At 34.5% G+C, this 25,146-nt stretch overlaps 3 protein-coding genes across 7 annotated transcripts; all 3 read left to right on the top strand.

The window, feature by feature from the left end:
- Window positions 1–169: 169 nt before the first annotated feature.
- LOC18049044 (spermatogenesis-associated protein 20) lies at window positions 170–5,668 on the top strand. 4 transcript variants are annotated; one of them, XM_006444193.2, is made up of 15 exons: window positions 170–566; window positions 648–720; window positions 838–859; window positions 948–1,026; window positions 1,120–1,152; window positions 1,269–1,417; window positions 1,643–1,799; window positions 1,956–2,196; window positions 2,337–2,578; window positions 2,954–3,217; window positions 3,387–3,497; window positions 4,264–4,488; window positions 4,578–4,781; window positions 4,875–5,051; window positions 5,154–5,668. In XM_006444193.2, exons 1-15 carry the CDS (start codon window positions 207–209, stop codon window positions 5,355–5,357), a joined length of 2,541 nt encoding a protein of 846 aa, XP_006444256.1. In that variant the 5' UTR covers window positions 170–206; the 3' UTR covers window positions 5,358–5,668. The 4 variants fall into 4 exon arrangements, with proteins under 4 accessions (XP_006444256.1, XP_024043787.1, XP_024043788.1 ...); XM_024188019.1 differs by having other exon boundaries at window positions 2,502–2,578; XM_024188020.1 differs by lacking the exon at window positions 838–859 and having other exon boundaries at window positions 475–566.
- An 898-nt stretch (window positions 5,669–6,566) lies between these two features.
- LOC18049045 lies at window positions 6,567–8,597 on the top strand. Its single transcript, XM_006444194.2, has one exon. The coding sequence runs from the start codon at window positions 6,792–6,794 to the stop codon at window positions 8,028–8,030; it is 1,239 nt and encodes a 412-aa protein (XP_006444257.1). The 5' UTR covers window positions 6,567–6,791; the 3' UTR covers window positions 8,031–8,597.
- A 2,666-nt stretch (window positions 8,598–11,263) lies between these two features.
- Window positions 11,264–17,813, top strand: LOC18049046 (peroxisome biogenesis protein 6). Of its 2 annotated transcripts, XM_006444195.2 has the most exons (16): window positions 11,266–11,754; window positions 11,992–12,627; window positions 12,703–12,946; window positions 13,111–13,252; window positions 13,640–13,811; window positions 14,259–14,450; window positions 14,648–14,926; window positions 15,102–15,173; window positions 15,494–15,580; window positions 15,670–15,792; window positions 15,918–16,028; window positions 16,118–16,156; window positions 16,258–16,379; window positions 16,480–16,624; window positions 16,864–16,947; window positions 17,465–17,813. In XM_006444195.2, the coding sequence occupies exons 1-16, from the start codon at window positions 11,416–11,418 to the stop codon at window positions 17,552–17,554; spliced, it is 2,877 nt and encodes a 958-aa protein (XP_006444258.1). In that variant the 5' UTR covers window positions 11,266–11,415; the 3' UTR covers window positions 17,555–17,813. The 2 variants fall into 2 exon arrangements, 1 of the variants encoding a protein (XP_006444258.1); XR_002906551.1 differs by lacking the exons at window positions 16,258–16,379; window positions 16,480–16,624; window positions 16,864–16,947; window positions 17,465–17,813 and having other exon boundaries at window positions 11,264–11,754; window positions 15,902–16,028.
- Window positions 17,814–25,146: the final 7,333 nt, after the last annotated feature.

The raw sequence follows: 25,146 nt of genomic DNA on the forward strand, positions 1-25,146 counted from the left end.
ATACTGCAAGCGGTTCTTCAAAACAAGAAGTTCGGAGTTGAAACTCAAAAGGACTGATCCAATGTTTTCCGGCCCATGTGCGGGGAAATCCAGTTGGGACACTTGTCAGCGCGTAAGCCACTCCAAAAGACAACAGCAACGGTCAAAACTAAGCGGAAGCTACCACATTTCACGTGTGACTCAGCACCGACCTCTTCGCAGAGCAGATGGCAACTTCTGCAGCATGTGTAAGAATATCCTCTTTCCACTATAATAATAATAACTTTTCAAAGCTTTGTTTTTTCCGTACTCTCGACAATTCTTCTTCCATGCTCGAAAGATTACTGTGCTCTTCCTCTCTCCATCATTTTCTTTCTCACAAGACCAAACTATCATCGTTACCAAGAAATTACTTGTATCCATTTAGAAGGCCTTTAGCAGTCATTTCGCATCGACCAATTCATCCATACAAAGTCGTAGCCATGGCTGAACGAACCCCAGCATCAACTTCACATTCTCGCAACAAGCACACGAATCGTCTTGCTGCTGAGCATAGTCCATATCTTCTTCAACATGCCCATAACCCGGTAATTGGTTTAGCTAATTCTGTACATTAAATGTGTACAATAAGCGGTTCTTAGTTGATTTGATGTTGTTATTTTGTGAAGGTTGATTGGTTTGCATGGGGAGAAGAAGCTTTTGCGGAGGCACGAAAACGAGACGTACCCATTTTCTTATCAAGTCAGAATCTCTTCCTGCTTTCTGATAGTTTGTAGAATTGATGTACTAATGTATAATTGAATTATTCTTTTATGTCATTTGACTCATTTTTTCTGTGATATGCTTCGTTCTTCGAAGTTGGATACAGTACCTGCCACTGGTTAGATTTCCTTGTCCGTTGTTGGAAATTATTTAATATCTCATAAGCTTTGAGAGGACTAACGTTGTGCTATTTTATGATTGACAAGGTGCCATGTAATGGAAGTAGAGTCGTTTGAGGATGAAGGGGTTGCAAAATTGTTGAATGATTGGTTTGTGAGCATTAAGGTGAGTTCACTGTGGCTGCTTAAAATCCTAATTTTTGGGTGATTAGAACTTTGGAAGCCATTGATTTTGAGTTCTAACACATCAGTGCAACAGGTCGACCGAGAAGAGAGACCAGATGTTGATAAGGTAAAGGAGTTTTATGTCAATAATAAGTCTTGAAAATATTGTGAGCATCTTGGTGGAATAAGAATATTTATTGTGGATCAAGATTTTTTCTGACTTCAATTTCTCCAACCTTTCAGGTGTATATGACGTATGTGCAGGCGTTGTATGGCGGTGGAGGTTGGCCTCTTAGCGTCTTCCTTTCACCTGATTTGAAACCCTTGATGGGTGGAACTTACTTTCCTCCTGAAGATAAGTATGGAAGACCGGGATTTAAGACTATTCTGAGGTGACAATAATATTATTTGGAACTAGCTCAAGTTACCTTTTATTTTCCTTGAGTCGTCATGGTGGAAATGGTGGTAGGTGTTCCTTGGTAAATGGAGGTGCACCTAGTTTGGTTCCTGCACACACTTTGTTGAATGGTTCTTTGGCTATAGAATAATAAGAAAATTTTAATTGTCATTTCCGTTTTTGCAATTTCTACTCGTCTGACATTCTAAAGTTCTTTCAGGAAGGTGAAAGATGCTTGGGATAAAAAGAGGGATATGCTTGCTCAGAGTGGAGCCTTTGCTATTGAGCAGCTGTCTGAAGCATTATCGGCAAGTGCAAGTTCAAATAAATTGCCAGATGAACTCCCACAAAATGCATTGCGTCTGTGTGCTGAGCAAGTATGCATTCCTTGTATATTCAACCCAAAGGAGACATTTATGGTCTTTTTCAATTTCTCTTTTATGTGAATGTTTGATCTTCTGGTTGCACTGCTTATACCTTTTAGAAGGTTGATGCATAGTGTGTTTCTAAGGTGTACTACATTTCGCTTACAGCTTTCCAAAAGCTATGACTCTCGGTTTGGGGGGTTTGGATCTGCACCCAAGTTTCCTAGACCAGTTGAGATTCAAATGATGCTTTATCATTCGAAGAAGTTGGAGGACACTGGAAAATCTGGTGAAGCGAGCGAAGGTCAAAAAATGGTTTTGTTTACCTTGCAGTGCATGGCAAAGGGGGGCATCCATGATCATGTTGGTGGTGGCTTTCACAGATATAGTGTGGATGAGCGCTGGCACGGTCGGTTTTCTGAAGAAGCTTGCAATTGTTTCATAAGATTTTTGTTTGAGATTTAATTAAGATGTAATGCTATTGTTTTGTATGCTAATCTCTTTCTCATCTGCAAAACAAAAAATTGAAGCTGTGGTTTTTTCTGGCAGTTCCACATTTTGAGAAAATGCTGTACGATCAAGGGCAACTTGCTAATGTTTACCTAGATGCTTTTTCCCTCACAAAAGATGTTTTCTATTCATATATATGTCGGGATATTCTTGATTATTTGAGAAGAGACATGATTGGACCTGGAGGTGAAATTTTCTCTGCAGAGGATGCTGATAGTGCTGAGACTGAGGGTGCCACTAGAAAAAAGGAAGGAGCATTCTATGTATGGACCAGCAAAGAGGTTATTTTCTCATTATCTTTGCCTAAGCTTGCCTTCTTTTTGTTTATATAGTTTTTTTTAAAAAAAAAAAAATCACGAAGGACACCATTGATCTTTGCCATGAAAAATATTTGGAAAACTGAGAAAATTTGTTCTATTATCTGATATAGTAGGAGTTTTTGACCTTTTGGTAAGGTGCTAAAAAACTTTTGATGAATTGAGATGCTCGTTTGATTTGAGTAATGAGATGTTATAACATGTTCATCAGAATTCTGAAGCATCCAGTGTTCATCCTGGGGAAAACTAGTTCTATTTTGGAGAATTTGCGTGCTTTTATGGTTTCTGTTTATTTCTATTGATTTTGAACTTTCTTCTTGGTCTGTGTTACTTAAAAAGGTTGAGGACATCCTTGGGGAGCATGCAATTCTTTTTAAGGAACACTATTACCTAAAGCCTACTGGAAATTGTGATCTTTCTAGGATGAGCGATCCTCATAACGAATTCAAGGGGAAGAATGTGCTTATTGAACTTAATGATTCTTCTGCCTCGGCTTCAAAACTTGGTATGCCACTGGAGAAATATCTAAATATTTTGGGTGAATGTAGACGAAAGCTGTTTGACGTAAGATCCAAAAGACCAAGGCCACATTTGGATGACAAGGTATTTGCCTTTTTCCTTCTCTCTTTCCGCCTTCATCCTTGCCTCCTTAAAAAGCAAAGATTAAAATTTATCTATTAAAACAAGTAACTAGTCTATCAGATGAATCACCTGATTTTTTTTCAGCCTTCGTACTGGTTATACACACATTAAGTGATCAGGTGCTTGCTAGGTAATTGTATCATGGAATGGACTTGTGATTTCGTCCTTTGCAAGAGCCTCAAAAATTCTCAAGAGTGAAGCTGAGAGCGCCATCTTCAACTTCCCTGTTGTCGGCTCTGATGTAAGATCTTTACTATTTTGGCTTATGCTTGGCAACATGAATTATCTAAATGAATTACATTATGTACTCTATTTAGATGAGGGTGTGCCACCTTGTTTAGCATGATATAAAGATTTAACTAGTTAATTAATTATCAACTATGTCTACTGTTGATCAGAGGTTTTAGATGAGGGCGTGTCACCTTGTTTAGCATGATATAAAGCTTTAAATAGTTAATTAATTACCAACTATGTCTACTGCTGATCAAAGGTTTTGTGGGAGTATTATGACATGCGATTACCCCGGGGCTCTTGCTTGCTAGAGAGGGCGACCCTTTAGTTTTTGAGTTTGCTTGTTGTTCTTGTTCGAACAGAGAAATGAATTCTGTGAGAAGTGGCCGGCTAGGTTTCTGAATGAAGGACGGGATGGGGAAATTATTCTTTTCTCATAAAAAGGCTGTTAATAAGATTCAAAACCCAGGCTTGTTTCTGTGAAAGATCTATGATCTAATTGTTTTTCCATCGGGCCAGTGTATTGCATGGGGATTCCTTTTGTAGTAAATCTGTAGAGGCTAATGAGGTTAGGCCATAAGTAGTTTTTAATTCTTTTCGTAGCCCGGGGGTTGTCACAGCACATTTCCATAGAAATTCAATTACTTTTATTGGAAGGTATTTCAGAACAGTTCAGTGAAATTTCAGAGCTGTATTACTCGTGTGTAAGACATAATGGTCTTATGATGTTCTACGTTGTTGACCACTTCTCAAATTGTATTCTGTCAAAATTCCAGCGCAAAGAGTATACGGAAGTTGCTGAAAGCGCAGCTTCTTTTATTAGGAGGCATCTTTATGATGAACAGACACACAGGCTGCAGCATAGCTTTAGGAATGGTCCATCTAAGGCGCCTGGTTTTTTGGACGATTATGCTTTCTTAATTTCTGGTTTGTTGGATCTTTATGAGTTTGGCAGTGGAACCAAGTGGCTAGTTTGGGCAATCGAACTGCAAAACACCCAGGTAAGAGTTTCTTTTGTTTTTCTTAGCTTGTGATGTTTGTTAAGTTTTGAACGTGTACCGATGCAATTTTTACTTGAAATAATTTTCAGGATGAACTATTTTTAGATAGAGAGGGAGGAGGCTATTTTAATACCACAGGAGAAGACCCTTCGGTTCTTCTCCGTGTAAAAGAAGATCATGATGGGGCAGAGCCATCTGGGAATTCTGTTTCTGTCATAAATCTCGTTAGACTGGCCTCCATTGTTGCGGGCAGTAAATCTGATTATTACAGGCAAAATGCAGAGCATTCCCTGGTATACAATTGTTTCCTTTGAAGCGATTCATGTTTGTAATTCAATTTTGCTCCACAAATAAATGAACTTTTACATCATTCCATGATAATGCAGGCAGTATTTGAGACAAGATTGAAAGATATGGCTATGGCAGTGCCCTTGATGTGTTGTGCAGCAGACATGCTCTCTGTTCCTTCCCGGAAGCATGTTGTCCTAGTTGGCCATAAATCTTCGGTAGACTTTGAAAACATGCTTGCTGCTGCTCATGCATCATATGATCTTAACAAAACAGTAAGTAAAAAGAGTTAAATGTTAGCTCATGGAACTTCTCAGTTGCACCGAGTTCCTTTGTTTCTCTCTTTTACACATCTTTCTGGGTACAATTCATGGCAGGTTATTCACATAGATCCAGCTGACACAGAAGAGATGGACTTCTGGGAAGAACATAACAGTAACAATGCATCCATGGCAAGGAACAATTTTTCTGCTGACAAGGTGGTGGCGCTTGTCTGTCAAAACTTCAGTTGCAGCCCTCCTGTGACGGACCCCATCTCCCTTGAGAATCTGCTCTTGGAGAAACCTTCTTCAACAGCATAAACGGTGTTTGGCATAACTTAAAACAAATCGGCAATGTATATTATTTAATAAAACATCTTTTGAAAGAAACAGGATGAGAGATGTCCCTGTTTATATCTATAAGCCGTATGGCTCGTCTTCTATCACTTGGGATGCGGGAGAAAATTGTATTGGGTTTACTGTGTATCAATGCCGCGTATACTGTGTGTCGTTAGCAATTACACAGCCCTTATTGGGTTCGTTATCGTGTGTATCATCGGTGGATGAGCTCTGTACTTTTGATGTGCAAGCCTTACAATAACCCTTCAAATTTTACTTGCCTCTATTCTACACTTCAATCCCAATCTCATGCCTCTCTGCATCCTAAAGAAGCCAACTTCCATTCCCATTTTCTGAATTTTTAACTAATAGATTCAAAGTTGAGTTTAGATGAGAGGGTTAGAATTGCCATCAAATGATTCGTCTCAGTTCGGAAATTAAGCTTGATCTGTATAGTTTCTTCTACTTCTTGTACTTTGGATGATGGTTTTTTTTTTCTTTTTAATTTCATTCTCCATGTTCCAATCTTAGCTTCAGTGCTGTATGAAGAGTTGATCCACCACTATCAACAGGATATCCACATTAGCTAACCGGGCAATTTCAATGCATATGTATTTGAATTGTGAAGCGACAAAAGTGAATGTTCGTTTTACATTCTACCGACTTCCCATTCATTGTTTATTTATATATTATGGTCGGGTACTCGGGTTTATTCTGAAGCAACAGTTGAATGCCTTCCCCAATCCCCATCCACCCATTCACCCATTAGAAATAGTAGGACTAAAATTAAAGTTCAATCAAGAATTCTGTTACAACAATTCACTATTCAGATGGTCATTTTCAATTTTGAATTAAAATAATAATTCAACAATGGAGGTCAAACAATCCATAAAGTATTTTAAGATTTTATTGGCAAAAACTAATCAAATCAAATGATGTTGGTTCATATTAATAACGCATTATGATTCTTTTTTAGTATTTTTTTTATTAATCTCTTCTAATTTTTTTAAATCTAATGAAAAATTGACTTAATTATAAATAAAATAAAATAAAATAATTGATTAATTACTTATAAAAAAAATTTAAAATTCAATCTTAAAAAAAAGAAAGAAAGAAAGAGAGAGAATTCTCAACTATTATTCTATTATTAATAACATTGAAGGCTTAACAGCTTGAGCCACGTAAGCAGTGGTGGCATTTGCAGCAGGTTAAAAATGGAAATGGAAAGAGTTCGATAGAATTTGGGGAAGGGAAGTTTTCTGGACAACGGCGGGGCAGCTTCTCTTTCGCAAATTTTGGGGGATTTTGTGTAAATATATTTTCACAGAGAGCTCAGCCCGAAGCAGGCGGCACATTAGAAATAATTGGTGAGTTGTTGCTTTGCTTGCTTGTGATTTATCATTTATTTTGCACCCCATGTTTGGTCTGAGCTGCGATTGCAATAGACTGCTATTGGTACGAGTCCCAAATGCGAGATATGCGGGAAACTCAACGACCCCTTTGCGTTTTGTTCTACACAATGTTAATAGGCCACTTGTTGCTAAACCTTTCTCATCAATCGTAGCAGTGACATGTGAAAATGAGAAACAGAACAAGGAACACTCGTTTACGATAACCTATCTCATAAAATCATGCGGGTTGCCCCCAGATGTTGCCGCCTCTTTATCGAAGAAAGTCAATTTCGAAACCCCGGAAAAACCCGACCTTGTTCTTAGCATTCTCAGAGAACATGGATTCAGTGACAAACACATTTCCAAACTAGTTAAGAAGTGCCCAGATTTGCTTGTACGCAGAGCTGATAAAACCCTCCTGCCCAAACTAGAGTTTTTTGCTTCTGTGGGCATTTCGGGTACCGCCCTTGCGGATGTTCTGTCTTCTAACCCGGCAATCTTGGGGCGCAGCTTAAAGAAACAAATCATTCCTAGTTATAAATTCCTCAAGAGTTTGCTTTCTGATGATGCTAAAATTGTTGGGGCTTTGAAGCGAGCCGCATATTTGCATGATGTTGAAAAGTATATTTCTCCCAATATCTCAGCCTTGAGAGATATTGGAGTCACAAAATCGTGTATCTCATCTTTGGTTATTTCAAACCCCGGAGTTTTATGTGAAACTTCCAACAAGTTTGATGAAAGTGTCAAGAGGGTTATTCATATGGGGTTCAGCCCTTCATCAGGGGTGTTTGTCCATGCGCTTGTGGCGGTTTCAACTACTACTGACCAGACCTGGAAACAAAAGGTGGCAGTTTATAGTAGCTGGGGTTGGTCTCAAAACGAGTTCTGGTTGGCTTTTAAAAAGTATCCCAGATGTATGACTTTGTCTGTGGAGAATATTAATGCTAAAATGGATTTTTATATCAACCAGATGGGTTGGCAACCTTCAGCTGTTGCCAGAGTTGCAACTGTCCTGGCATATAGTTTGAAGAGGAGAATCATACCCAGATGTTCAGTCATTAGGGTCTTGCAGTTGAAGGACTTGATAAAGGAAAATTTCAGTTTATCTTCTGTGGTGATATCATCTGATGAGTACTTCACAGATGCATTTGTGACTAAGTATCAGGAACAGGTTCCTCAACTGTTGGATATCTTTCGAGGCAAAATTGAGCTTTCAGAACTAGGCATTGAGTTTGAGCAAAACTCTGGAGAAAAGCAATTGTAGCTTGCTTTCTATTCATTCTGTAGCACAAGATCCTCTGGTTGTTCATGCTTGCTAATGGAAATACCAGCCACTGTGCTTCCATTCTTGCATGTGACAAAAATTATCAGTAAATGATGAGGGCGATTACAGTTGCCCTTTTTGAAACAAAAACAAGAAAAAGGTGATAGTGCAAAACACATGGATAATATTCCTCGGTGAGTGAATATCTCTGTCAGAGGAAGGAAGGCCTTGACTTGAGGCTCTGGGTATGAGTACTATGTTTCTTCCAGCTTGTCAACTTCTCAAAACTAAATGATTCCATTATCTTAGTTCCTGCGCTGGTGCTATAAACAAACACTTTAATTTTTTGTACTTATGAATAATGATGAATTGCAATTACTTCAAATTTGTTTTGCCAAGCAACATTAATTGTCTGTTCTTTTCCTTCCTCTCATTTTTGTCCCTTCCTGAGTGGCACAATAACACCGCATGCTTTTAGTTCTTTTATATATGAATATTTGCTGGTAACAAAGAGATAGGAAGGTGATAAACAGCTGAATTTGTTGAAGGTATTGAAAACGAAGAAAACTGAGAACAGCTAATTTTGTTGCAGGTTGATTTTAAGATTCCAAATGTCAAAGTGTTTGTATCTCAATTTCCCTATATGCCATAGATAATTCTTCTTTGATCATTCATTTTATTAAGTATTTAGCTTTTACCCTTAAAGAGGATGTGACAACTATGCATTTAGACAATCTCATATTTGATCATTTGTTTATTGACAGGCCTGGTACCAGAGTAGCAGAGTAGTGTTTGTATGACGACTTTAAAACCCTATTTGCTATTGAGATTGGACAATTGTAGCTTAAAAGCTACATAACTGCAGTTTTTGGTTGACACTTACTTCTATAGTTTTGAAGCTAAGTTTCTTTTATTTCACACATTTATGATGAAAAAACATATCATATTTTTACTATTTTTGTCAAAATTATTGTAGCTTCTTTTCTTAAATAGCAATACCAAATAGGCTTAAATTGTTTTCGCTGGGCAGGCTTGAGTTTGAATATTGAGTTTAAACATGGAAAATGATTAGCAAACCTGATAATCTGATATTGCTGCCCCTTTTTTTTTTTCTCCTTTTCATGTAGCCTTCCCTGTTGGTAAGTATTCTGAAATGCATTAGATGTTTTAAAAGTAGCATATGTTGTAAAATTGTCTTTCATACCATATCATTGAGAAATATGCTTCTGAATTGTGTGATACATCATTCACAGTCTGCTGGTATTATCCATGTAAAGCGAGATCTAGAAAATAACAATACAAAAGGGCTTTCGAGATCATACACATGAAAACGCGTGGGGGTTATACTTATGATACTCCAGTTGCGTATGAATTCCAAGTTTTTCATTGTAATTTATGGGACTAATTGATTTGATGCTATTGTACAAATTGGGGATGGGAGGCTAAGATTTAAGATTGTTTCAATTTCAAAGACTGAGCTTATCTTATCGATTATAATGAAGAAATTGGAACATAAGTTTGCAATGATAAATCTCCCACCGTGCTGTCCAATCATTTGTAAGAATCCGCCTCTCCAGACATCTGAGTAGAGCATGTCCTGTCAGCATATGTAATTAAGAGATATCCTCCTAATGCACCCACTTGTATCAAGCCTAAACCTTTACATTCTAAATCTTGCTTTACATGGAGAAAAACAAAGAGACTGTTAGTTTTCTCATACTTAAATTAATATATATTATTTATTTTCTTATTATTTTTATAATAGTTAATAATTCTTTTGACAGTATAAGATTATAGTTACTTTTATCCATATTTATTATAAATTAAATAAATCATATCAATGAAAATTAAAATAAAAAATTTAAGTACTGAAAATAAAAAAATATGTTTCATATGAATTAACAATTATCAATAATATATTTGTATATTTTTTAAAAAAATATCAATAAAAAATAAGATATTTTCATATGAATGAACAATTATCAATAAAAAATATGTCCAATCATTTGATGTTTGTTCATCAAATCAGTTGGGGTCACTCTGAACTTGCTCATGTTTGCTCATCAACCCTAGCTATGTTGGGTCAAAGCTTGGAGAGTGTACTCATTCCCAACTATAACTTCCTCAAAAATGTGCTTCTCTCTGAAGAAAATGTTATTAAACTTTTTCGGAAAAGAACGCGGATATTTAGTTATGATTTGCAGGAGACTGTCTCCCCGAAAGTTGCGGTCTTTAGCACTCCACAAGTACTACATGCAAATAATTAATTTACAATTTCTCAAATCACTTGCACTTTCATATTTTCTTCTTCTTTTAACCAAAAAAAAAAAAAAATTACTACTTTACTGCGAAAATATTATCTTAAATTTTTTTTCCTAACAAGCCAAACATGATCCCACATTCAAAACAGTGCACTTTCATGTTTAGGAAAAATTATGGACAATATTTTTAGATCAAATAGCATTGTTATTCTTTAAATGTGCAAATTTTGATATGATTTATTTCTATATGCGTTGTATTTGTGCAGATGTGGCCAGATCTTATACAGAAAGCAAATGATGGAGGGCTCGATGCAATTGAAACTTATATTTTGTGAAATGCTCATGAGCCTCAGTATCGCCAGGTGTCAATTATTATTATTATGTGCGATATTTATTATTATTGAAATAAACATACAAAATTAACTTGTTTAATCTTTCTTTTGAGAAGTGATCAGTACGATTTCTCAGAAAATTTAAATTTCATCAAATTTTTAATTTTTAATTTGATATTTTTAAAGCAGCACGAAAGGCGGTTTTATTTCCTAATATTTTTATAAAGGAAATAAACATACAACAACGAGTAATTTTAAAAGAATGTGAGGTATGTGTCCACAAAAACTATTAGATTTTAAAATAAAAGAAATGAAATTTTGCAGTCTTTCACAAGTGAAAAGATTTTACTGTACATTTAAGGTTTCATGTCATTTAGAACAATCAACTAATAATAATTAAACACGTGGTTATTAATTTTAATACTTAAAATTTCATTTCCTTTCCATCCACTTTCCTCCATTTTTTAAAATATTCGTTTTCACTCTTCTCATTATCCCCTTTTTCGAATTTTGCCAATTTAACAAAATGGAAGGCAAACACTTTTGAGCCTTAAAAATTAAAAAAAAAAAAAATTCCAAATAGGCCTTTAAAGTGATCTTTTTTCCAATTATTCAATAATTGAAAAAATAATAATAAGTCATCACATCACTGACGTTGAAACGGTTAAATTATAACGTCAACGAATACCAGACTTACCACATCGAATTGCGCTCCAAAATTTAGATAGATTCTCATAAAAGAAAAGAAAAAATTGCAGTAGCAGACTCAGAACTCGAAAGAGGGCATTGCTCATGTGCGTTTGCATTTCAACGCCATTCTTCTTAATTCAAGCAACTAGGGTTTTTGAGGTTTGCATTATCGATTCGATGGTGGAGAGAAGAAAGCCTTTGGTGCTTTCTTCAACTAAACTTCTCATCAATTCCGTGCTGAGTTCGTCACGCCGAGTCACTGGTGAGAATCTCGTTGGCGATGACGTGTCCCCGAGTTTACAGTTGCCGGCGGGAATTCTTCGGTTTTCAAAAGACAAGATTGACATTTCGGATGCGAAATTTGCTTCTCTTGACGATTCTGCTTTGCTCGGCCTCTCTACTTGCGTTTTGAAACAACTCTCCGTCACTTCCGGATCACTTGTAAGTTTTTTTTTTTTTTTTTTTTTTTAATGTTGTAATGTTGCTTTTGCTTTCAATTCAACAAATTTCTTTATTTCAGTATTGGTGGTCACGGTTTAGGTTTAATTGTTATACCGTTTGTATAGGATTTAGTCGTTAACAGCTTAATGAAGCTCAATGAAACTGCAAACTGAATCAAGGTTTATATTTCAAGCCAATGACCATTTTTCTTTTTCCTTTTGTTTTTCCACCTGCAAGGTGCTTGTCAAGAATGCGGAGACGACTAAACAGAGAATTGCGCAGGTTGTTGTTTTAGATCCTCCAACTACCCGTAAACAAGTATGTGATGGTGATGTACACTCTAAGCACTCTTCCCCTACAATGCTTACTTTTCCTTCAATTCATTTGCCTCAAGATGATATGGAATTGTTGGATCGACAAGTTGCTTATCTGTCTCCACTCTTGGCTTTTAACCTGGACTTGCACATATCGTCCCTGAAATTTTTGGTCCACCAAGGGAAAGAGGTTTTAGAATCCCTCTTCATAGCAAAAGTTGATGACGGGACTTCTGGGCAAGATGGTAAAGCTTCGTTGATCAAGTTAGGACTGCAAAGTGTGGGTCAACTGCCAAAGTATGCATCACACTTGCGGGTTTCTTTTGTCAAGATTCCGGAATGTGGTACTCTTGAGTCTTTGAAAGGAAGCTCCGCTATTGAGGCTGAAGATCGTCAAGAAAAGATTGATTTGGCTTTGCACAACTACTTTGAAGTGGATAGATACCTAGCAAGAGGTGATGTTTTCAGTGTTTGCATAAATTGGAATTGCAGTTCAATGATTTGCATTCCTTGCCGCCAAAGATTGCACCGTAGAAGTGATAACATTATCTACTTCAAGGTAAGCTTCCGTTATATATCCTTATTGGCTCCATAAGCTCAAGGGCTCCCATCAAATAATGGTTCATGTTCTCAGGTTGTGGCTGTAGAACCATCTGAGGAAACAGTTCTTCGAGTTAATTGCACCAAAACTGCTCTTGTACTTGGAGGGAGTATTCCATCTGCTCTTCCCCCAGATCTGTTGATTTCTGGATCAAATGATTTTGTTCCTTTGCAAGGTGATACTGTGAAGATTTTGGCTTCCATACTTGCCCCAACTCTATGTCCATCGGTGCTTTCTTTAAAATTCAGAGTTGCAGTTCTACTACATGGCTTGCCAGGTCTGTTTTACACTTTGTGATTTCTTCTTGGCTTCTGGAATACAGTATGAAGATGTGAAACTTTGGCGAGTGAATCTATTTGATTTTGCAGTAGAAAACATGTTTAACTACAAAAGGATTTCTAAATATTGTGTTGCATGTTGCTGGTGAAATATGTGTTTCAGGATGTGGTAAGAGAACTGTTGTTAGATACGTTGCTCGAAGACTGGGGATACATGTAGTTGAATATAGCTGTCATAACTTAATGGCATCTTCTGAAAGAAAGACATCTGCTGCCCTAGCTCAAGCTTTCAACACAGCTCAAAGGTAAACCAGCTGTCATGTTGGTAATGAGGTGTGCAAGTTGTTCTATTCTAGTTCAGAAAGGTGCTTTTTGGGATGTAAGGCGCATTTGTGCAGTTTGAAATATACAGTCCTCTGTTCTTTTAATAAATTCTCTATATTTCACCTTACATCTGTGTTCTTTTTTCTTTATCTAATAATCTTATTCTTATCTTTGTCTAACCAGTCTGTATTCTATTACCTGTGACATTGTTTAAACTCTGTCCTCAGATTCATGGGGATATTTCTCTTGCTCTGTTGTTGATGATTACATGAGATTTACCGTAGGTTTGAGAGTATAAGTACACTTCATTTGAATTTTTGTTAGTGTCACTGACACCTTGTCTTCTTCCTATACTGATTTTTGGGCAGTTACTCACCAACAATACTTCTACTCCGTGATTTTGATGTTTTCCGCAATTTGGTCTCCAACGAGAGTTTACCAAATGATCAAGTTGGCCTTTCCTCTGAAGTTGCATCTGTTATTAGGGAATTCACTGAGCCATCTGCTGAAGATGAAGACGAAGAATCACATGGATATTTTGTAAGATGAATATAGTTTTATAATGCCATATTCGTTGTCATGATAGATTAAGTTTTGAGTTTTTATTTCTTTGTTTCTGTCATTCTATCAGTTTCACATTTTGAAGTTGATGGAGTAATACCTTCGCTCAAATACATTCAAAATTCTAGTATTGTAGTCGCTGAATGGACCCGAAACAGAAAATCTCTCTTGTTCCAAAAGATGGAAGAATACAGTATAACTTGTTCCATCTTGCTTCCTCAAAAGGCCTGTGTGTCTCAGTTATTTAAATGTTCTAGAGAATGCTTATGTTTATATTATTTACCTTGAGTGTGACTGCCAGGGAACAAATTCAAGTCAATGAGGGAAATGTAGATTTGATGGTTTTTCTTGCTATTTATTGCAGATAATTACGCTTACAGAAATTAAGATTTGTCAAATGTTTATTTGTACATCATGCTGATGCAGCCAGTAAAGGAGATTGAAAAGATATGTAGACAACAGGTGCTATTAGTTGCAGCTGCAGACAGTTCTGAGGGATTGCCACCAACTATCAGAAGATGCTTCAGCCATGAAATAAGTATGGGTCCTTTGACAGAACAACAAAGGGTTGAAATGCTGTCTCAGTTGCTGCAACCAGTTTCTGAACTCACCTCTGATGTACGTTAAGAGAATGTGCTGCCTGTTCTTTTTGGTGCATTTTGGGGTAAAAAATGTCAGATAATAGTGATGGATAAAATGATTCCATCAGTGGGGTTGAAATTTGATTGCTTGACTACATCTTTATATGCGATATGCATGTATAATTGCTGGAGCCACATCCAGGAATTTAATAGTCAGATTGTTACTTGTTGTAGACAGGCTCAGAGGAGTTTGTAAAGGACATAATTGGACAGACGTCTGGATTCATGCCTAGGGATTTGCATGCTTTGGTTGCTGATGCCGGTGCCAACTTAATACGGAAGAGCAATTCTGAAGTGGACAAAAATGAGCCTGGGGAATCAGATCTTACAGCAAAAGTGGCGCACAATGATAATTCATCTATTGCTGCGACTCAGGTTATGGGGAAAGAAGACTTGGTCAAAGCAATGGAGCGATCAAAGAAAAGGAATGCATCTGCTTTAGGTGCTCCTAAGGTAATTACAGACAGAAAGAAATTTGCACCATCTTAAAATTTTGTCATCTTCTATTGTAAGCAATGACACATTGCTAACTGAAATAAAGGTTTCTTTCATTTTGCTTGTACTTCAAATTATTGGTCAGCAAGGACATTGTTTTATGGTTTTTTGAGTCTGGATTTCTCTGCCCTAGGTTCCTAATGTGAAATGGGAAGATGTTGGTGGGCTTGAGGAAGTGAAAAAATCAATTTTGGATACCGTTCAGGTAAGTCCTTTTTATCTACTATCTCCATATCTATACATCAATCTAGCAGAAATTGTTAATATTATTGAATTCAAAAACATCAGAGAATTAAGGTAAATGAGATATAAACATAGGGGAATTTGATTATCAAGTATATTACCCTTGTACATGAAATAAAATTAAGTATTTAAACACTATTTGATGTAGTTTCTGGTCCATGAGTTTATTATTCAGTTTATATTTATTTTTTCATTTCCATTAAATATTCTGCAAACTGAAAGCTTACTGTTAGTTTCACTCACTGGTACTGAATTACTTAATTTTCATTTTGAATTTTGCAGTTACCTCTCCTGCACAAGGATTTGTTTTCTTCTGGCTTGCGTAAGCGCTCTGGTGTTCTTCTATATGGTCCTCCTGGAACTGGGAAAGTAAGTTGGATCTATCATTACATTACAGTGAGTTCTCAGTTAAAAATCTACTTTGTAACCCTTTTTATTATTCTTGTGTCAAATCTCAGACTTTATTGGCAAAAGCTGTGGCAACAGAGTGTTCCCTAAATTTTCTTAGTGTGAAAGGACCTGAACTTATTAACATGTACATTGGAGAATCGGAGAAAAATGTTCGAGACATTTTCCAAAAGGTTAAATATGCTTCCCGTTTCAATAAATCTTCAACAATACATAAGTATTTAGAAACATGGTTTTGTTTTAGATCATACTTTTGCCGTCATTGATGTTTCTTCATTATAGTTTACCTGTTTTGCAGGCCAGATCAGCCCGCCCATGTGTCATCTTCTTTGATGAACTTGATTCTCTAGCTCCAGCTCGAGGTGCCTCTGGGGATTCCGGGGGTGTTATGGATAGAGTCGTCTCTCAAGTAAGGACACATTTCCTACATTTTTTACTAATTGATTTCTTTAACTTCATCAAAAGTTAATTAAAATGTCTAATTTCTCTTGATACCAGATGCTTGCAGAGATTGATGGTCTAAATGATTCTTCGCAGGTTATTAACCTACTACAGAATATTCTTGTTACTGCATTAATGTATCATTTTCCCTTTTGCTTCTGATATTAAAAGACACCATACTTCTGTTGGTTATTCAGGATCTATTTATTATAGGTGCAAGTAACAGACCGGATCTTATCGATCCAGCACTACTGCGACCTGGTCGATTTGACAAACTTCTATATGTTGGAGTTAACTCTGATGTGTCTTACAGAGAGCGGTTAGTAATCCTTTTAATCCAATTTCTTTTTCATGGGTTTATGTAAGATATGTTCTTATTTCACGATTTTATTTGTTTTCATCAAATCCTCTTTGGCTAGGGTCCTTAAAGCACTTACCAGAAAGTTTAAACTGCTTGAGGATGTATCTCTTTATTCAATAGCAAAGAAATGTCCTCCAAACTTCACTGGTGCAGACATGTATGCCTTATGTGCAGATGCTTGGTTTCATGCTGCAAAAAGGAAGGTGGGTCAACATTGCAAATTTTGCCAAAATAAACTTTACATGGGCTTTTTTTTTTTTCTGACTGATTTTTTTCCCCACAAAAAGTAATTATCTTACATGTAAGGAAGACTTATCTTGCATTTTGAGCTTATTGCTGCATTTGATACTGGACAAATTAATCCAAATTCTCCCAGAGCAATTCTTAGTTTGTGCAATGCATTGAACTGCTGCTTGATCTTTTTTTTTTTTTTTCCTTGTAGGTTTTGAGTTCGGATTCAAATTCTGATTCTTCCCGCATTGATCAAGCTGACTCTGTTGTGGTTGAATATGATGATTTTGTGAAGGTATGATGCAGTTGCTGTCTTAGTTAGATGGTACTGGACGGAATAACCCACTTATAAACTTTTATGGTTTTATGTAGCATTAATGAAGAATAAATCTACCAAATATAGTGAAGATATGGTATTGGATTGGGATGTGCTGAAATGCCCGTCTCTCTTTCAAATCATAACTCTTTCCATCTAGTAAATTTTGGTTCATGAGAAGAATTTGAGAGAAATTTTTGTGGACCATTTGATGCATTAATATCATTTTTTTTTTTTAATCTGTTTTACCTTCTCCTCTCACCCCTTTGCATCATGTGACGGTTTGGTGTTCTTATCTATGAATTGTTTTACATGGTTTTCCCTAAATTATTTGGTAGTTTGACATCATAGAATGGTTCAACAATTGTGGACAATGTAGCGTTTTCAATGCAAATTATACTTTTGCTAGTGATTGATATATTTGACACCTGCATCAAACTCTGCTAGTATGTTTTTGGGTCAAAATTGTCTAAAATGTAATAGCCTGACTTTGCAGGTCTTAAGAGAGCTGTCACCCTCCCTTTCCATGGCAGAATTGAAGAAATATGAGCTGCTCCGTGATCAGTTTGAAGGATCTTCAAACTAAATACGGTCAAGTGTCGTAAAATTTTGCAAATCGGACAAGCCTTCAAATTGGAGAAAACCCGGGTGGAATTGAGTTACTTGGACAGCCATTAGTCCCACGCCACACAAGGTTACTGTTCAATTTCTGTTATTTGTATTAGAGGTATGTATGTAATCTTCAAAAACCTGTATTTCGCATCACTTTTATTATACGTATAGAATAACAATGTATATGAGGATAAGTTGGATAACTAAATTGAAGCCAGATAATAGCGTTTCAATTCCGTTGTTAACAAACGTCAGATGCAGCAACTGAAGTGACTGGTAGGCCAACACCTAATTCCACTGGTTAACAGGTAGTCTTTATCAAAACTTAAATCTTGAGTTCGCGTTTTAGGGTGACTGGCCACCAGACCAGATGTTTTACTTTGCGCATCGTTGCTGATGATATAGTAGTTATATTCTTCGTTGTCATTCTCAACTGTCGTCCTAGCTGCTACTTGCTTGGGAGGTGTCCGTCCAATCCAATGATGTATTTATTCTAAAGTCGGCACAACAACGATTGCTCGAACGCGTGGACAATATATTCACACTAGGGATGGCAAAAATCTCTACGGGGACGGATATTTTCGGGGATTTTTTCTATTCGGAGAGGGTATGGGGATAATTTCATACTCAATTTCTTATTCGAGAAGGGGACGGAGAAATTTTTTTATCCAATTTTTTATTCGGGGAGGGGACGGGGATGAGGTGGAATCCCCATTCCCTACCCATTTCTCCATTTTAATTTTTTAAAATTACTAGTAAATAAATAATAAAATTTAAATTATAAAATTATAAATATTGGTAAAAATAAAAAATATCAAAATATTTATATTATTAAACTTTTAGGCCTAATTAACTAATTAAAGTCCTAAATTTTTATTTAGGACATTAAAAAGACTGAATAGATTTTAATAGCCAAACATTTTTTTTTAATTTTAATATTCTTTAAATGTTTTAAACTTCAATCTATTTTTTATTTATTTTTAGATGTTATAATTGCCCACAACGAATCACAATTTTAATATCTAATCTAATCTAATCTAATATTTCCTTGTGATTTGCTCCGATTTAACTATTGTGTTGTAAAGGGAATAGTCCACATTTATAAAGTGTCCACGCCACCATTGAAAAAGTTAATTTTGAATTTAAATTCGATTTTTTTTGTAACAATTTTGTATTAGACTATTAATTTGTTCATGATAGTTTCTAAAAGAAGTTTGTATCCCTTGCATGTTGCGTTACTTACTAATTTAATATATGTGACTTTTGTAATAGATATTAATGTAAGATACATTTCAAATTTTACTTTTATTTGAATTTTTTATTTTAATATGATTAACTTAAAATCGAAAAAAATATGTATTAGTTATTCGGGGATCGAGGACCCTCGGAGATCCCCTGTTATTATTCGGAGAGGAGATGTGTATTCTCTCAAGTAATTCTGACGGGAACGGGGACATACGCAAAATATCAGGGATGGGTACGGAGAGATCGGTCACCTCCCCTCCCCTCCCCATTGCTATCCCTAATTCACACGTGTGTGTTCAATACGTGGGAAAGATATGAAAAATCTTTAGCTTACCAGAATACTATCGAAAACCACAATACATAATAATATATCATGCGTAGAAATAATTAATTTACAGCAGTCTCCTTATATTGAATTGGAAGTTCAAAGTTAAGCAATGAGGTGAATGAAATAAGAGAGATTTTATATTAGAGTAGATAATACTTTAGAATAAAGTAGAATAATAAAACTAACAATAGTACACTATTATTATTATTTTTTTTATGGGAAGATGGGCGTAACTCCTTTTCTACGTTTACCAATTGGTAATTGCAATAGACAAGAATTGGGATCAATTGAAATGATAATTAAAATAAGTTATTTATTTGAAATATAAGAATTAGAATTAAAATGAATTGTATTTTTATTGATGTGTTTTTATTTATCCAAGAATTGAAATGAATAGTTTTAAGTTATTAAAACGTTCTTAGTTAATTATTATCATTTTTATTATTATTATTATTATTTAAAAATATTATTGTTAATAATAATATTTATTATTATTAACTCTCAAACTCTATAGAAATCAAGTTCTCATTTCTGAATTGAAAAATATATGGATTTTATATGTTTCATTCTCATTCTTCTTTTATTTCAATAAGTAAACAGTAAACACCATCAATCATTTTTATTTCAAATTTTAATTTTTCAATCTCATAAATAAGCTAAGCACACCGCTAATATATTCTGTTCTTTTAATCTCACTCTCATTCTCCTTTTATTTTTAATAAGCGAATACCATCAATCATTTTTATTCTAAATTCTGATTTTCAAATCCCATAAGTATGCTAAGCACACTAGTAGTATATTTTGTTCTTTTAAGTACATTCTAATACACTTTACTAGAATCTGCAAACTTGGAGTTTGACTCTTTCTTCCCAATATTGAGCAGTTAGCGCACCAAAATTTAGGTGGACGGTTAGGCTTTTGCCAAATCAATTATAATATTTCTATTTCATAACAAAATTATGAATGTAATTGACGAAAATTACAGTTAAATAAATCTTGAAATGGAGGGGAATAAAGAGAGACAAAGCATATTCCCTGCTTGCTTCCACGTACTCAAATATGACATAAGTGGATGGGGTCGCCCTGCACCTACACCAGATTGTGGGGCCCAGTTCAAGAGGACAGAACGGATAATAACCGTTGATCTGGACCACATGATGAGTTTTTTTTTTTTTAAATCAAACAGTTTGATTCTGTGATTTGGATGGACTCCACATCTTGTTCTGAATTTGAGGTTGACACGTGTAGAGAACTGGACTGAAGTTGTGTCTAGTATCGGTTGGGTAAAAGGGTTCTTGGCTTTGCTGCTTTGCTTCTGGCATTTTTTAAAATTTTTTTTGGCCCTTTTAACAGGATTTTTAGGAAGGCGACGCAAACAATAGTGCAATACATTTATGAAATTGAAATTGAATTGACGCATTGGTAGAGCAGGCCCCACAGTGTTTTTGGTGTACTGCGGGCCCACAACCCTACTCGTGTATCTCATGATCATCATGCTTTTATTCCCTCTGCTTTTGTTTGACTGTTTGACATGAGTTGGTACACACACAGGGGATCAAATATATTTTATTAGCCAGTTTAACGCAGTAAAATAAAGCATCGGACCATTTTCTTTAGAAATTTCTATCTAATTGATTTAGTTAGGATTCATCATTCATGTGTAGGTTAAACCTTAAGCAAAAGATTTTGAAGTGTGAATACTGTATTTTTTGATAATTTTTTTTATGTATGTTCCATAAACTTATTTAAAAGGTTTATCATAAATGAGGTGATATTTATTATGTGAATAAAAAAATACGTTATGATTAAAAATAGATAGAGAAATAAAGAATCCGTTATTATTTATGTATGCAGCATAATATGTCACATTATTTATAACAGTTTCTTTTTTATCGATTTGGGAATATCTATTGGTATTCACTTTTAATTGAATCATTTTTACAAGTACCATCGGCATTTAACATAAAATTTAAGTAATTACTTATCTCAACATTTTACTTATAGGAAAAAAAAAATTATCATAAAGGGTATTGGAACACTAACTTTATTGGTGAAGAATTGTTTTTTGAGTAATGGTAAATTTTTCTTAGTCATGATACACAATTTATAGAAAAAAGAGATGTCATTTATTGGTAGATGTTGCCATGTTAATGCATTAGTGATTAATAAAAAAATCGTCTTATACTTAACATTTGATCACATTTCACTTATAATACGAAATAGGTATCTTCAACTATATAAATGTATATTGTTGTGTTGTATGTCAAGTTGAGTAAGTGAGAAGCGCCGTTTCCTAATTCCATGGAGGAGGAGTTCAACTTCTAGTGCCACGTATAGTAAGATTTTTTTTCCAAATTCAATTGGAACATACTCCTCCGACTTTAATCTAGAATCAATTTTCATATTGTGCTAATTTGGGTTTTATATTTCAAAGCTGAATATTTCAAACTTTTAATTGTAATAACAGTGGAATCTTAAGTTAACATTATGAACAAATATTTGAAAAAAAAAAACAAGGAAATAGCTAAAGGCCAATTTGATAGTATTGTAGTTTTTAAAATAATTATTATTAGTAGTGTTGTAAAAATAATCAGCTTTAAAGAGAATCAATTAAACGTTTGCTAGCAGGGAAGTCGCATTTGTTGGGAGAATCTGTGCCTCCCGGTTCGAGCGGGGACTTCTAGTCTGGGTTGTGGTACGGGCTTAAAGGTGCCTCCCACAGTTGGGGCCCTCCCCAGGATACCTCGTGGATAAGACCAAAAAAAAAAAAAAAAAATTAAACGTTTGCTAAAATTTTTTTTCAAAAGTGTTGTGAGTTTTAAAATGAATTGTATTTGTTTAGTAAATCTTACTGTTAAAGTGTTGTAAGAATGTAAATGATTAAATTGGACATGATATTGAATAAAATTTATTTACACATTTATAATAGATGTATATAAGATATTTTTAATTGTGTACATATAATAATTGATTAACTAATAGAAATATTTTATATTATTTAATTTACTTTTTTATTTTGTTATCTTAATATAATTGGTAATAATAATAATCTCTTTTAAGTTAATGATTTTATTTCCCAATCAATAAGGATAAATTTAAATTTTTATAATATGTATGAGGATATACATGGAATTGAATTAAGTATAAAAATGATTCTCAAAATCATATTTTGAAAAGCTACTCCAATCTTACTTTTCAAAATTTGTTGTAAGATGAGATGACGATGATCTAGCCGAAATTGATTTCTAAAAAAATTTGCCAAACACTAAAATTATCTGTTAATTTTTTAAAATTACTTTTGACCCTATCCGTAATTTATATTATAAATATAGGAAAGTTATTGATTCCCCTTTTAAATATAAGTAAAACATACTTATATAATAACTTAAATGGGTTTGATATTTACTCCCTTTAAATTTAAAAATGATATACTTAACCCCCTTACATTAACAATTTAAGTTATTTTAAAATGAAAAAGGCCATACTGCCCCTAGTCAATTTAAATTATTTTACAAGCCATAAACATCTATGAAAATGAAATTGTTAATTGTGAATTTTAAATCACATAGTTGAAGTGCGACACCTGTGAAACATTCTCCATGCCCAATTTGTCCTTGTAAAGAATGAAGAGAAAATTGAAAGAGTAAGGATAAAGTGGGTAGCTCTCAAAGAGGAAACATGAGCCGCTTTAACAACTTAAAAAATGTAGAAAATGTATCCCTAAGTATTTTAAAATTGCCACATGTAAATAGAGAACCACTGTAATAGTGACAGACATTCTACCAAAATTACTACACGTTAGCACATACCACCACAAAATATCTTTTTAATAGTCACATGCACTAAAAAAAAAAAAAGGAGATCAACTGAGCAATCGCCTAATTCGTCTTCAATGAAGTTAGCAGTTCTCTCAATCCATTTGGCTCATTTGAAACAAACCAATTAGAATACATGACATGCTTCAATAGAGATAGTGTCACAGATGACAAATGTCAAACCCTAAAGAGTTAAAAGGACTCAAGACGAGCAAGAACATTCAATAACAATTCGTCACTCGTCCTAAAAGACATAAAAATAGCCTTATGGACACTCACTTTGTAAGGTTAGGTTAGTCTCACAAAAAGGTAACTTTTTTCATTCCCACAACACTCAAACTTTATCTTGTTCAAGGGTTTCTTTGAAACCCATCAAATTCTCCAGGCTTCACCTGACTTGATTGTCAGAGCGTTGTAATTGACCATCCTCGAAATCACCTCTAACAGCTCCTTTTTTTTTTTTTTTTTTTCTTATTTTAAGGATTATCCCTATTCTAATCATCCTTGGAAAACTACCCTAAAGCAGCACAGTCTTCATCATTTGCCGAACCACCTCTCAAAGTAAAGCTCTCATTATGTTTTTATATTGCATCAAAATTAGACTAAAATAAAAATATTATGCATGTGTTATGACAATGTTGTCTTTAATAAGTTGAATTGACTATCTAATTTGTGTAATTTTTTTATTTTCATATTTTCTTGGCTTAAAATATGAAACATCTAAATAATTTGGGCAACACAATACTTGAAGGTTTAATGAAGCTTATTTTATGTGTTATCAAAGAGAATATACTATCTTACGTAAGAAATAAAATTAATATAATCCGTGATATGATGAAAATGAAATTATCTTGTTATGAAAAAAAAACTTTAAAAGAAAATTCGATAAATAAATAACTTATGTTTATGCCAAAATTCTAAATAAAAATAAATAAATTAGGTTAAGTAGTTAAGGACAATATTATCGTAACATATAAATTTTTTTTTTTTAAATTTTGATGGGTGTCTACAGTTTGTAAAATAACCTAATCGATTAGGTACTTTTTCACTATAAAATAACTTAAATTATTAGTATTTTGAAATTTGAAGAGGATAAATATAATTTTCCCCTAAAAAATACCGGAGGTTATGGTCTGAAAGCATCGTATCTAAAAAGGGTAATTGGAGTATAAGAGAATGGCATCTATCATCGTAAACATATATGTACTAAATTATTCGATATATTCCTTAAATATTCTTGAATTGTTGGTATTCAAATTTCAGATTGGTGAAAAAAGTTAGCCCGTTAAGTTTATAATCAATAAAATTATTATACCAGAAAAAAATTATTATTATTATTTTTAATCCCTCGACAAAGAAATCCTCGTGGGCGTGGCTTTGAACTTTGAAGAAGACAAGAAGGATAAGATCTTTTTTAATCATGCAAAAATGAAACAATTATTAAACTCAAATGGCTCTTTTTATTCTCTATACACTATTTATACTTATTAAATATTAACAAACGTCTTTTCTACACCCGACGTGCTTTAAATTAAATTATTTCCCCCAACTTTGAAGATGACGGAGATAACAAATAATAATAATAATAAATAAAAAGATATTTGCTCAAGAGGGCCTCGACTCCTACCCCTACCCACCGGAGCCACACAAACGCAAGGGCAATTTCGTCAGAAACGTAGTATTTCGGTCAACCGAAGCGTTTGAACTTTGAAGCGCTTCTCTTTTCTTCTGCTTCCCTTTACCAAACTGTGGGGTAAGTTAAGTACGTTAACATCAAATTTGTCAATTTTTTTAAAATTTAGAAATAATTCTAGACGTTTTGTAATTATCCGAATTTCATTAATTAATTAATTATTAAAAACCGAATTTCCTGTCGGATAAGAAAAGGTTTGGGGTGCACGCACCGATCCAACACATCGCAAGCGACTGCTGAAGCCGAAGCCTCATGCACGTGGCTTCCAAATCCACGCGCTTATGGATAGCCTTTGGATGACCCTTTCCACATTCCATTTCATCACGTGGAGAATTTTTTTTTTATCATCATTTATTAATTGGAATTTAGTTATAGTTTAACTTTCCATATGAGTTTCAACTAACTATTAAATTAACTACTTCAAAATTTAGTAAATGATTATACTCTCGCATTGATATTTCATACTAATTAACTCACTTGTATTT

Source organism: Citrus clementina, unplaced genomic scaffold, assembly GCF_000493195.1.
Source record: "Citrus clementina cultivar Clemenules unplaced genomic scaffold, Citrus_clementina_v1.0 scaffold_3, whole genome shotgun sequence".
Taxonomy (NCBI): domain Eukaryota; kingdom Viridiplantae; phylum Streptophyta; class Magnoliopsida; order Sapindales; family Rutaceae; genus Citrus; species Citrus x clementina.